The sequence below is a fragment of the Scatophagus argus genome, chromosome 20 (assembly GCF_020382885.2).
Source record: "Scatophagus argus isolate fScaArg1 chromosome 20, fScaArg1.pri, whole genome shotgun sequence".
In the NCBI taxonomy this organism is placed as follows: domain Eukaryota; kingdom Metazoa; phylum Chordata; class Actinopteri; family Scatophagidae; genus Scatophagus; species Scatophagus argus.
In genome coordinates this window covers 19,387,256-19,398,943 of record NC_058512.1, presented here as the reverse complement: position 1 = coordinate 19,398,943, position 11,688 = coordinate 19,387,256, and the positions used below count along the sequence as shown (strand labels likewise).

Genomic DNA, 11,688 nt, shown 5'->3' with positions numbered 1-11,688 from the left:
TGAATTTCAATCTTTTTTTTTTCCTCAACTTCTAGCCTGATTAGTATTGGATTGTATTGTGTATTTTTTAGGCCTATAAACCAATCTGTATATTATCCTGTATTTTTCAAACATCTAAGTATCTCAATTTCATTATCAAGCAATATCTCTTAGCTATACCTATTAAATAGAGTTGCAGCATTTAGTCAAAAGAAAGAAGTGGTTGCCAATATTTTAATGATCAATTATTGCTTGAAAATTGACTGAAACAGTTAATGCCAAACATTTGCTGTTTCAGCCTTGTAAATGTAAGGATTTGCTGCTCGTCTTTGTTGTTTATGACAGTAAATGAAGAGTCTTTGGATCGAGGTACATATGAGTTTGTGACCTCACAACTGGTTTGGAAACCAGTTATCATCCAACATGCAGCCTACTCGAGTGTGATGTGGAAACTTGAAGCCTCCAGCACACTTACACTAAGGATGAGGTTGAAGTAGCACGTGTGCTTTTAAGATTTTTAAACTACTGTAGTTAATTCCATTTTTCCCTGTCAGCTCATTCAATATCTTGTGTGGAAAGTACTTTTTTTTACCCAATCACATTCAATCTCTCAAATGAGACCAACCCTTTTATTTTGAAAAGTGATCAGTTTTCTCTAGTGCGACCATAAGAAGAAGAATCAGCTTTATTGACAGTATATATACACTGCTCAAAAAAAATGAAGGGAACACTAAAATAACACATCCTAGATCTGAATGAATGAAATATTCTTATTAAATACTTTGTTCTTTACATAGTTGAATGTGCTGACAACAAAATCACACAAAAATTACCAATGGAAATTAAATTTATTAACCCATGGAGGTCTGGATTTGGAGTCACACTCAAAATGAAAGTGGAAAAACACACTACAGGCTGATCCAACTTTGATGTAATGTCCTTAAAACAAGTCAAAATGAGGCTCAGTGGTGTGTGTGGCCTCCACGTGCCTGTATGACCTGTATGACCATGCTCCTGATGAGGTGGTGGATGGTCTCCTGAGGGATCTCCTCCCAGACCTGGACTAAAGCATCCGCCAACTCCTGGACAGTCTGTGGTGCAACGTGGTGTTGGTGGATGGAACGAGCATCAATGCCTTCATCTTGCAGGAGCTGCTGACACACTCCAGCCACATGAGGTCTAGTATTGTCTTGCATTAGGAGGAACCCGGGGCCAACCGCACCAGTATATGTTCTCACAAGGGGTCTGAGGATCTCATCTCGGTACCTAATGGCAGTCAGGTCAAGTGCCTTGCTCAAGTTGTCTATTGGAGGGGGGGAGCATTTGTTGCATTAATCACTCCACCACACCCAAACCGGTGACCTGCCGATCACAAGCCGCTTCTCCGACCTCTAGGCCACGGCCGCCCCCAAGGGTAAGGGTAAATTACTCCAGTGGAAAAGGTTCCAAATAACTAGAAAACTGTAGCCTTTAAAGGCCTTGAGTTTTCAGACTTTTGTGAGTCTCATTAAAGCTTCAAAGCCCAATTCACAGAGCGCCTCACAGAACATAAGCCAACTTAAGCTTCTCGGTGTAGTCGTCTGCCATTGCCTTGAAGTTGTCCCCATATTGGATGTTCTTACAGCAAACTGTTGGTGGTTCTTTTCTCCCGCTGTGTTTCATCTCTGTGTGTTTTTACAGTGTAGTTTATTCACGAACACGAGTCAGTTAGCTCTCTGGAAAACATATGGCTTCTGTCACCGCCACCCCAGGAGCTTTTCAGAGTGGAGTAACAACACTGGCTGGTAGACATCTGGAGCTGCATCACTGCACCACCACAGAGAGCGTACGTGGAAAATCCCAGTGTATGTTTGACCTTACTTTATCATATGTTGTGCACATCAGTAAGGCTCGTTCTTGTTCGGAATCACAGAAAGGATAACCAATAGTGAGATAATGATGAAGTAATGAGGGACTACTTCGTAAACTACTCAGAATTATATCACTAATGCACAAAGACAGTAACTTATGTTTCAGTAATTAGTAATTAATGTGTAATTACTAGTTTTGTGATTTTTGTTGTGTTTTGTTTTTGTTCACCAGCTGGTTCAGGATAAACTAATGAAGAAAGTCAGTATGTCAGTATGACGACAGTTCGGTGTAGGTTCCTTACCTTGTAAATTTTACTTCATTCCGTTAATTACCTAACTACATTGTTGTTGTATGAAGTACTTGTACTTTGCTTAAACCAAATACCAGTATTTCTCTGATTCCAGAAATTTTATGTACAACATTCGTTTGCATATAAGCAACTTTAGCAGTGAAAAGTAACTAAGTCTACGTTTATTCACATAACATACTTATATATTTCATGTTACTTCTGCTCCGCTACATTTATCCAACAGCATTCGTATAAAACACAAAAATATTCAACCACAGATGAGATAATTAGCTTGATGACTGATTATTTGATTGACACAAAATGAATTCATTTTTCATGTAAAACCATTTCATGGTTCCAGCATCACAAATTTAGGATTTACTGCTTTTGCAATGTGTGACAGCTTTTATCACCATTTTAAGAATTTTTACACACCTCAACCAAGAGTAAAATTCTCCTTTTATATTAATTTATATTTATAGTATAATCATTTTATATTAAATTAGTATTAATAAAAAGAATCCAATGATACGATATATGATAGTAGAACAGTTATAAATATAAATATACAACACTTATAATACTTTAAGTACATTTATTATAATACTTTAAGTACATTTTTCTCACTATACTCACATACTTTTACACAAGTAACATTTCAGTGTTCTTTGCAAGTATTTTTACAGTACAGTTCTGTGGCACAGTTTTAACATCGACTGTTAACATTCAGTGCCAACATTCCCTTGATGTGGCAAAATAATGTTAAGTGGAAAATAAATCTTTCTCTAAGCTGTACTATAACATAGGGGCTATGTACAGACATTGCATAGCCCCTTTCAGGCCCACTCTGTTCTGATGCTGAACTTGTGTTAACCTTTCAAAAGCTGCTGATATTGAATGGCCTGGTGATATAGTTCTCCAGTTGGGTCATCATATTAGAAAACACATGCATGGAAGGAATCTCTCGGTGTCCATTGTGTTGCAGTCATTCTTCTTAAAAAAAAAATCAGGGAAAAGAAATGCTTCAGGTTAAAATAACAAAGTAAATGGAAAAGAAGTCATAATTTATCAAGAGGACATGAGTAGTCCAACAATGACTGATTATTTAGCCGAGTCACCAGCGTCTGAGCTGAATAAGTGTGATCTTTCCAGTATAAATGATGCTAAGCCGGTTTTCAATTTTTTTCAATTTATTTATATAGCACCTTATACAATCAAAATTGTCTCTAGATGCTTTACAGAGACCCAGAACCTGAACCCCCGAGCAAGCAGACAGTGGCAAGGAAAAACTCCCTTTTAACAGGAAGAAACCTTGAGCAGGACCCGACTCACAAGGGAGAACTATCCTACTGATAGTCGGCTGGGTGAAGGGGAGGAAAGAAGAGGTAGACAGGACAGAGAGGATGAGAGAGAGAGAGAGAAACATACATGCAATAAACATAAATTACAAAGGACAAACATAACAGGTTGTTATAATTGGAATTCTGAAGACTATATTGTCTGTATTGTGAATTGCTGTTTTTTAGCTGATATGTTGCTTAAGTTAGTTATATTAGCACTACATAGAAGAACAACATGGGCAGATGTTGACAGTAGACATTGGGTTTGTCAGAGGGCTGGATGCAGTTCAACATGTAGATCTGGATGGAGAGAGACCTGCAGAAAGATACAGAGAGAGAAAGAAAGGGAGGGAGAAACACAAAACTACAAGGAGAACTGGACGCACAGTTAAAGTTTAATGGACCATGCAAACTATAAGAATAGATATCATAAAATGTGACTTATGTTGATTTCATAAAGAACATTCTGCACATTTGAATCTTACATCTACAGCAGTCTGTTGTGCGTAATTACCCAGAATTCTTCATGTTGCTACGACCACAACTACTTTGAGACTGCTGCTGAATTTTTTTTATGACCTTCCCAACTGCTCGGATACATTACTTAGACAACATTATAAAAACGTGTTTACAAGGATGTCAGCTGCCGCTCATTTCTTAAGAAAGACTGTTTTACGGCTTTCTTTGACAAAAGTTCCTTGTTAAAATCACAGGAATGATGGAAGTCAATGTGTGGGACACATGTCATGAAAGAGTGTTCACTGCGCTTTGATACTCTTAACCTTGTGTATACATGTGTTGCACTACGTTTACAGGCGGTGAGTGGTATTTGATGCTTAAGAAGACCATGCCTCCTCTTATCTTTGCATGTGTTTTATGCGACAGCTGCTGGTTCACAGAATTAACCATTAGGGAGTGCGTTAATTAATAAAACTAGCCTGGCACCATGCGGGCAAGCCTCGGTTCTGCCCCTCCCCCACCCCGTGACTCTACAGATGAATATTTAGATACAGTAAGGTTGGTTGGAAGTTCAGTCGTGTTTATTATTTATTCTAAACTTAAAACACATGGTACACATGATGCCTGTGAGTGCATGTGGAAACCAAACTTGAGCTAAAAGAGCAAATATTGGAATTACAGTCCAATATTTAAGTGTTTGTGGGCATACAATTAAAATATTTTTTCCACACAGTCTTGTGCACATAGCTAATAAAAAATGCAGATGTCAGTTGCCCTTTAGCTAACTAAAGCATATCTTATTCTTAAACACAGATATATAAGATATGATGTCCAATACGTACATAATTTGTACCTAACTTTCTTTAGGCCTACCTGTTTCTCTCTTCCTTGTACCACCTTTGCAGTCTGATCTACAGTGTTTTATTTTGGTGAGTTTCAGCTTTGACCACAAGGCGTCAGGATTGGCCACTATATGGAGATGGACCCAATCTACTTAAAAAAAAAAAAAGAAAACAAGAATTGGTTTATATTTGATATATGCACATACACATAAACCTTGTTCAAAATAACTGAATGGTATGAAAAGCATTTGAATAATTGCACGCTACTTAAAATGGATGCGGTTTGCATCCTGACTTGATTTCTTAAAAGCAGCTTTGCTTTAAAAAAAAAATATAACTGTCAGTATTTTTGAGCATACATTAATTAACTCACAGCATAAATCATTCTAAAATTAACATGGTAATTAAAGTGACATAACATCCCTCTCCACACACATTTAATTACTTTACAGATTTTCACAATGTAAAAATATAAAAATGATTTTTTTAAATGATTTTTTAATAATAATAATAATACAAAAAACATAATTAATGTTTTGTCCCTATAAGGGTAGGTTGGAAGTCTGGAAGTTTGTATGTCTAGCTGCCTGACAGTAAATGCAATGGCATTGCATGGATCATCCCATGACAAAATAACACTTTTTTTGACAACTACGCCTTCATCAATTTTTTTCAATTTTTGCCACAAAAATAAGTAAAAAAAATTCCAATTTACTGTTCATGAGGTGTGTGTTTCGTGTTTTTGTTTTTGTTTTCATTCAATCAGACACGTGTGGTACACACTATTGCAATTTCTCCCTGAAATGGCGGTTAAACGGCATGAAAATCTCACGTCTCTTGTGTGATAAACAATAATAAACTCAACAACTTCCGTATTTTTGTAATAATGACCAGAGGACAAGACTATAGAATAGATCACTTCCGATTAACCCGCTCCTCGTGATCAGAACCTGACCCGCGCGCATCTTTCTATAAGTCAAATTTCATTTCCCATAACCTTCTGCTCCTCGTACGTATCATCCCTTTCTACAAGGTGAGCGAGTACGGCGCGAACAAATGATGAATTTTGCGTCTTACTGTTTTCAGGTAGCTGATATTTCTGTGAGGCCTGCGGTGGAGAAATGACCAGTCTGCGGCGTTTTATTTCGTCTCCGTTTCCTGGCTGCTCGTGTAAAATGATGTGATGTTATTTATCAGTAATATTCAACAGTGAAACGTAAATCTGTATTGTGAAAGCAGACTAGAATAGGCCTAAAGACGCCCTTATTATTATTCAAATTCAAAGTTAGGCCGCACGTGCACAGATTTAATGGCGGCTCCACCAGTGAGCTCATAGCTTATATTGTTCAAACCCACAGCAACGTAGGTGTTTTACACTGCAGACACCATCAGCGAAGCGTTCAAAGACATAACACAGGCTATGTGCAACCGGAAGGAACTGACAAAATGATTCAAAAGACTGAAAAAGGTGCCACCATAAAATGTTCTTAATAATTCAACACGTAAGTTACCCTCAGTTAAATGTTAGGAGAAGATGCAACACACACACGTACATCCAGCAGTGTTTGAAAGTGATGATTCCCATTTCCCTCAGGAGACCCCCTGCTCCCTCTCTGATTATATTTCAAAACTATCCACATTTTAAAAAAAAAAACAAAACAAAACAAAAAAAAAGATTTTGATGTTTTCATATTAAAAATTGAGCTAATGTTAAATAAATGCTAATTCCCAAGTCATACGTCTAAATAAATCTTACCCAAGCAGGGGTCCGGACTAGTATAAATGTTATCAGAAATGAACTGATGGAAAAATGGTTAATCTTTTGTATTTTTTTAATAGTCAAATCGAAACATACCTGGAAATAAAAAATACTAGACTGAGCCCCCCCCACCCCCCCGACCTCACTGTCATTAAAAGAAGATGCGGCCCTGCAATAAGAATTTAATGTTGTGAAAGCAGCATCTTTTACGTGTAATGGGATGTTATCTGCGTTGAATCCAGCGCAGTCTCGTCCCACGACGCTGGAGCGTATGGACGATACTGTATTTTCTTTGATTTCAAACAGCGCGGCGCTCGGCGGGCTTGGTGGTCTGACTGCAAGCTATTCCTGGAGGCGGATCCATTGAGACCACGGGCACCAATACAACTGCAGAGCGCTGGAGGAAAGTCTCGGAGGAGGACAGAGGAGGGGTGGGAGGGTTTCTGTCTCCGCTGTGAACCTCCGTGAGAGAGGCTCAGGATGGCATATCGAATCCGGGATCGTTTTCAGTTCACATCGCTGGATTTCCATCAGCAGACGGCTTTCTCCTCTGCCGATCTTTCTTAAAGGCTGAAAACTCGTGAAGGTTTTAATTTGACGTCATTGTGCTCGTTTCGTCGCCACGCGCTCTAAGGGATTCAGAGGCGAATCACTGGCCTGGATCTCGAGGCGCGTGTCGGCCAGCAAGCGTCCCTCTGCTACGTCTTTGAAAATGCTAAACGACATTAAAATAGAAGATCGCCTGTTGACCGACGCGAGCTCCCTGGATGTTTTAATCGGTGAGTCGATTGGCACTACAGAGGTGAACTGTTTTCAGCTTTGGGAACACGTGGACTTGATTTAAAACTGACAGCTGTTGTTTTTTTCTTTTTCTTTTTTTTTCCTGGAGTTGCTTTATTAATTAAATGAATTCCTTTTTTGTTTTGATTAACTCTGCCTTCCATTGCAGGAAAAATTGGAGTTAATAAATCTTATTTTTATTTACCTCCTTAATAACATTTTATTTTATTACAGCTGTTGTATTACTAATCAGTCTTTCTGTGTTTATGCAATTTATGGATGTTTTTTCCTCACAACTAGGCATTTATAGAGATCGAACAATATTCGATCTATTATCAGATCAATCTCAATCCAGTAAGCTTTTGTTTGTTGTAACCATTTGTTTACTATTATGTTTTGCGTGACTTTATTTCATTTTTTTTTTATTATTGGAATTATCCACGTCTGTTTGAATGCAAACATGGATAATTCCAACTAAAGTCTGTTTTTACTATAGGCTGCACATTATAAAGCCTAATGTTAATTCCTAATTACAAAATGGAAATAAAGGAATTTCATGCTAGTTTTCTGAGGTTTAAATAAATACTTAGGGCTATATTAAAATATAACTGACGTTTGATGTCACCATGGCGACTGCTTATAGGACGCTTCTACTCGCCCAGCGGTTGTGGCACGACATAAAGGCTACGCGGATGCAGATGTGAGGTTTCTAATGTTTTACAGCCTCTATCTACTCATATAACATATTAGTAGTTGTACATTTAAAAATTCTGTTAAAAATTAAGACGAAATGTGCATAGAAATTCCTTCCCTACCTTAAGACTCTATGAAACACACAAAATTGATTTGATCACCGCCTCCTCAATAAATGAATGAATGAATAAAAGTGTTGTATATTATTGGTGATCTGGCTCTGAAATTTGTGCCTCATTTTGTTCTGCTTACAGTGTAAAAAAAATATTTTTCAGTTTTCCTACAGAAAACTGTCTTTACAGAATCCATCCATCCATATTGTGGATAATCCGCACACCTCAGTATAAATCATTTTCATTGGTGGGCTATACTTTCTAAGGAACAAATAGCCTAGTCCCAAGTCATTCTCTCAGATACGGATATGCGACAAAACAGCCTTTTTCTCAGGCCTGTCATTTGGGAGACATAACAGTTGTAGAATAGAAAATACTGTATAACGAACAATATACAAGTCGATTAATCCCGCCAATCAATCAAATCGTTTCTTCACGATTTGAAAGTTTATATTGACAAATTGTCGCCCTGTAATGTACAGTACCGACTCACCCCGTCAACTGTCTTTCAGGCGCCGACTCCCCTCAGCAGGCCGTGTGCGAAGGCTGCACGCGGATCATTTCAGACCGCTTCCTGATGCGGGTCAACAACGCATCCTGGCACGAGGAGTGCCTGCAGTGCGCCGCGTGCCAGCAGCCGCTCACTGCCACCTGCTACTGCAGAGACACCAAACTGTACTGCAAGGCTGACTACCAGCGGTAAGACGCCGTTTTCCTTCTTTACACCTCGTCACATGGGTCAGTGGGGCCTTCACTTGTGGATGTGTTTGAACTGAATGTATTCGCCGTCCAGCAATGACATTTTTAGCAGCAAGTTTAGTTCACGTTTTAAGGCTGGTTTGTTAAGCAGTTCATTTATTCAGCACTCACCGTTTATTTTAAAACACACGTATCCTACGTCTTGTTTCGGGTTGGGGACGTAATGTCTCAAAAGAAGAAGCTTACTTGACCTGCTTTTTTTCCCCCTCCTACACTGAAAACCAATTTCAAAACCCTTCATATTTTTCGATAGCAAAAACAGTTAAAACGAGACAGACCCGAAAATCACGATTAAATCGAATTCAATTGAAAAGTATGTATTTTGTGGCTTATGCCACGGACGACGTGGTCACAATTCACTCTTCCCTTTAAGGACTCCAGTAAAAACAAAAGGCAGCCATGGCTGTTTCTCTGTGGCTATGATTCCTTTTTGACCCTGGACTGCCTGTTATTTTAAATGGAAAAGTACAACTGGATGACATTTGTTGAAAGTGACTTTTTGTTATATGTAAAGCATGTTAGGTTAAAACAGCCACAACAACTGCAGGAGGAGATGTTTATTCAAAAAAGATATCTGAAGGATCTTTCAAAACTCAAAAACAAAAGAATAAATAAATAATGCAAATTTAATGAAAATGCAAGAAACCCCATAATATAACGCTCTTATCGTTATAGGGACAGCACGCTTTTTTATTTCCAGATCAGCAAAAAAGACACAGAACTATATAGTAAGAAGAATAATAGTAAGATGTGAGCGAGACAAGATGAGTGGGCTGCTCACAATCACACTAACCAGAAATCTTTTGTAGCTTGCACACTGATGCATCTGATGTGGTTATGGTTTAACAGTCCTGTGTGAAATGAGCGCTGCTGCTGCTGCTGCTGGAAGCGGTGCTCTGTAGCTGGGTGGTCTTACGGTCAGACAGCATGCTGACAGATCAGGCCTCTGATGGCTTCATCTGTGAGCCTGCTTGTTAATAAAGAGCTTTGTCCAGTCCTAAAGCTATAAAACAGTCACTGCCATGCGTCACTGCCGCACGCTGGAGGCGCGCTGGCCCACAATGGACGACGAGCATCTTCCATAACATTACATTACAGAGACATCGTGGTGTCAGCTTTCCATGTGTGGATTGGCCTCATCACCTGTAACAGAGATCCAGAATTATCAGTCGCCTAAGATCTAAATAGAATGAAACAAAGGCCTGGTTGACAATTTCCTGCTTTGCAGATAAAATAGATGTTGTGAATGCTGTGATCATCAAAATTAAGACTGTCATCAAAATAATACCACAAAAGGACATAGAACTGATGTGAAATATAGGTTTACATAAATATCAGCTTTTCAAATAGTCAGACATAGCAATTTAATTTTATTTAAATTTAGTATTGAAATATTACATATGATATTTGAAAAATATTGCATCTGCAACTGCATTTATACCATTTGCTTAATCATGTAATGTGATCTGATACTTAAGTACACTTTAAGGAAAATATGACTATGACTGAAAATTGTATATGAACATTTAACAGCCAGAAATACACACTTTTCTCCTATCAAAAACCTTCAAAATCAGTGTGATTACTGTTGGATTTTAGTGCACATAATGTTTTCATTGGGTGAACCGGTTGGATAAACTACACAAGGCGTTACTGTGTAAAATGAACAAATAGAATCAGTGGATACGTTGTGTAGTGTTTTTACAAGAGCAGATAATACGACAAGCTTCATGCTATTGAAAAGTTATTAGCAAGTTAGACAGACAAACCATGACATTTTCCTTTGAAGCCACGACCTCATGAGCTAAATTAACTTACCTTTGCGTTCTCTATAAAATAGTGAGTGGTGCTCAGAACAGTGACTCATAAAACTTGTGAATTTCTCAGCATTTTTCTTCCTGCATGTTCTGCAGATATGAGCTGGCACTCTAATAAAAACCAAAATACGACCACACTTCAGACGTAATCCAATTAGAAGGCAGCATCGCCGCCTTCCGCCATTGTTTTTAGCAAAACAAAACAAACCCACGCTGCATGCCTGCCTGTTTCTAACAGGCTGTTGTTGCATTTGTTTGATTCTTGGCAGTATTTACAGTGGAGGTTTTTTTCTGCTGCACTGTAATCTAACAGTTTAAAATTTAAAAGTACTTTAGGAAATTTCACTGTGCTTTATAATTAAATCTTTAACCATTTTATTAACCGTTTCAGCTTTAGTCTTTCTAACTTCAATTGCTCCTTGCCCTATAGTGCAAGTCCTTCTTTATTATTCTTCAAACAAAGGAAGTATATGGGATTTGTCGTTATAAAAGTGAGTGGCTTAATATTTTATCACAAACCTGAAGATTTGGTGTCTTCAGCATTAATCAAAGCTGATAGCCTTGGAAGTTAGGATTCAGGAGTAAATCCTGGGGGTAGACGCAGCAGGCAGTCCAGGGCTCTAAATATGCTCCACCCCCCTTGGGAGCAAGGAGCAAAGGAAGGCAGTGGGGTGGGGGGTGTACAAAGTCAACCCTAAGAAACAACACAGGAACCAGCAGGAGCTCCTTAAAGCCCTGTTCTGTTTGAATACCGTAGCTGACCAACGACTGAGCTAAGCTGTAGAAAAACAAGCCTTCATGAAACCTTTGCAGATTGGATTTCATCGCCTCTCTAGACTCCTGCCCCAGCAGCCACAGGTTGTCCTCCTCCCACAGTCTCCAACATCAACTAACTCCAATGATTTATGCCACTGGTCCTCTGACCCCACCTTGACTTCAAACAGAGGCAATATGAAACAGTTGGTGGACATGGTGTACAGGGAGCTGTGGAGAGAAAGTTTTCAGCT

The 11,688-nt window shown here is 38.6% G+C and overlaps 1 protein-coding gene across 1 annotated transcript in view; it reads left to right on the top strand.

Moving 5' to 3' along the window:
• Positions 1-6,750: 6,750 nt before the first annotated feature.
• Positions 6,751-11,688, top strand: part of LOC124052015 (LIM/homeobox protein LMX-1.2-like) — a 53,727-nt gene continuing 48,789 nt past the window's right edge. Inside the window, exons 1-2 of the mRNA XM_046375865.1 lie at positions 6,751-7,298; positions 8,618-8,804. Coding sequence (XP_046231821.1) covers positions 7,232-7,298; positions 8,618-8,804 — 254 coding nt within the window. The 5' untranslated portion in view covers positions 6,751-7,231. The remainder of the gene's footprint in view (positions 7,299-8,617; positions 8,805-11,688) is intronic.